Below are 2,498 nucleotides of genomic sequence, written 5' to 3' on the forward strand. Positions count from 1 at the left end.
CAGCCATTTTTAGTGGTGTCCCAAACCATAGTGGACGTTCTCGAGGGCACTGCTTCACTCCCACCGTGCATTTAGTGGTGTCCCAAACCATAGTGGACGTTCTCGAGTGCACTCATTCAATCCCACAATGCACTGCAAAAACGAGCGTACAACTGGTGCACGCTCAACCATAGACATATAAATACTTCAACACCACCGCAGCAATAGAATCAAGTAGAATACAGTAACACAGAAAACGTGCATGTTGTGTTGATCATCAGCTTAAAGGATTGCACAGAAACGGTTCGCATTCAGTTTTATTCTGAATTGAAAGATACTAAAGAGACATGTTTTTGATCCAGGTTGATTGTTTTCTGTAGACTGTGCTCGTGCAGTTTGTCATGAGTGTTTCTCTTCTTGCAGAATTCGGTATGAGAGATGACCTGCGGAAGATGGAGATCTTGGGCATGTCGAGCCGAGATCTGTATGTGAAACGTAAGTAAATCTACTGTAACCACAGAAGTCACCTATAGTGTCAGTTCATATGAATTAAAATCCTCTGCAGTGAATGGGTGCCGTCAGAATGAGAGTCCAAACAGCTGATAATAACATCAGGATAATCCACAACCATCGCTTCTGCTCATTTTCTGTAATAACACTTCCTCCAGTGATAAAGTCCATCCTCTGTTGTCCTCTCACATTAAAATCTACCCAAATATAGGACTGTTTTCACTTATAAACAGTGCTTGATCTATGCATATTTCTCTCCTGATTCAGATGAGATGACTTTTTCACTGCCGAAAGCGTTATTATGGATAGAGGACTCATATTTTAACCGGTTTAAAGTCTTGATGCATTTGTTTCTTACAAACACATCTTTTCATGTCACAAGACGTTAATTGATGGACTGGAGTGGTGTGGATTACTTGTGGATTATTGTGATGTTTTTATCAGCTGTTTGGACTCTCATTCTAACGGCACCCATTCACTGCAGAGGATCCACTGGTGAGCAAGTGATGTTCCGCTGAATTTCTCCAAATCATTTTTGGGTTAACTATTCCTTTATTTTTTTCATGTAATATTTCCATTTTATATTATTTCAGCTTTATTGTAATTACCAAAGTAAACATGAACAATCCTGTAACTCTAGTTTTCCATTGTTCAGCCAAACAGATAATTGATTACACAAAGTAAACCATAAGCATATTACAGTACATGAAGAGACCAAATACAGGGATTCAAATTAAATCTAAAATGTAAACGTGGATAATATAGAGTTTAAGGATTTTGAAAACAAAGAAATTGATAATAATATGTTAAAACATAAATGAAGAAATATTTTAGATTCTGCATTTCACAGTTATATTAAATAGGCATTGTACAGATGGTCAGATGTTCTTGCTTCCACTGAAGCACAAGATGCTCTTTGGATCATTCTAAAATTATGCTGAAGAGCATGATCATAAGGTTTTACTTGTGGAGTTCAAACCAGACGTATAATTTGTTATTCTTGTAACTAAATTAAGAAAATAGGCATCTGGATGTCTCTTATACACATGCATAAAGAAGCTCTTGCTGCCATTATACATCTCAAACTGACTGAAGTTCCTCTCTGGTGTTTTCTCAGCATTACTGTGGTCCACTGGAAGAGGTGTTTGTGAGACCAGCAGGGGGTGCTCACCCTGTGGTCTGTGTGGGTCCTAATGCAGGTCCCCATAGTGACGAGGGCACTATACTGTCAAAAGCACCATCCTTCGGATGAGATGTTAAACCGAGGTCCTGACTCTCTGTGGTCATTAAAAAAAATCCCATGGCACTTCATTCATTCATTCACTGGGTCCAGACTCCAGTTCATCTACTAGAGGAGGTTCCTCCTCCTTCAGCAGTCTGTTGAATTCTGCTTTTACAGCAGCTCCTCCAGAGTCAAGAACATCCAACAAGAGTCTTGTTTTCTTCTATTGTGTTTCTGTAGCACAAACTTTACCGTACATTTCACCTGGAATCATGTCTTTGGTCCTCAGAGCATCAGCAATAGTCATCACTGATAAAACTTTCCGAATGAGTTTATCTCTGTGTTTTTTCACAAATCCACTTTCTGATAAAAAAAAAAGCATAAATAAGTTAAATAATAATTATGTTACATTCCAAAAGGGATTGTGTTTGATAGAACGAACAAATAACTAGGCTAATTGAAACACTGTATATCTATGAATTCATACCTGTGAGCCTTTTGTGAGCAGAAGGGTATGGAAGCCCGTTTCCGCCACTGAATAAAAAATAAAAAAAGGTTATTGCGACTTTTTATCTCACAAGATAATATATGTGAGATATAAAGTCAGAATTGCGAGATATAAAGTCAGAATTGCGAGTTATAGTCAGAATTTCGAGATATAAAGTCAGAATTGCGAGATTTAAAGTCAGAATTGCGAGTTATAAAGTCAGAATTGCGAGTTATAAAGTCAGAATTGCGAGTTATAAAGTCAGAATTGCGAGATATAAAGTCAGAATTGCGAGTTATA

General features: G+C 37.7%; 1 protein-coding gene across 1 annotated transcript in view; it reads right to left on the minus strand.

Moving 5' to 3' along the window:
- Positions 1-1,805: 1,805 nt before the first annotated feature.
- Positions 1,806-2,498, minus strand: part of LOC107751275 (NACHT, LRR and PYD domains-containing protein 1) — a gene marked incomplete at its 5' end in the record, with an annotated part of 3,742 nt that continues 3,049 nt past the window's right edge. The window contains 2 exon segments of the mRNA XM_074560215.1: positions 1,806-1,894; positions 1,976-2,074. Coding sequence (XP_074416316.1) covers positions 1,806-1,894; positions 1,976-2,074 — 188 coding nt within the window.

The sequence above is a fragment of the Sinocyclocheilus rhinocerous genome, unplaced genomic scaffold, assembly GCF_001515625.1.
Source record: "Sinocyclocheilus rhinocerous isolate Xijiao unplaced genomic scaffold, SAMN03320098_v1.1 scaffold872, whole genome shotgun sequence".
In the NCBI taxonomy this organism is placed as follows: domain Eukaryota; kingdom Metazoa; phylum Chordata; class Actinopteri; order Cypriniformes; family Cyprinidae; genus Sinocyclocheilus; species Sinocyclocheilus rhinocerous.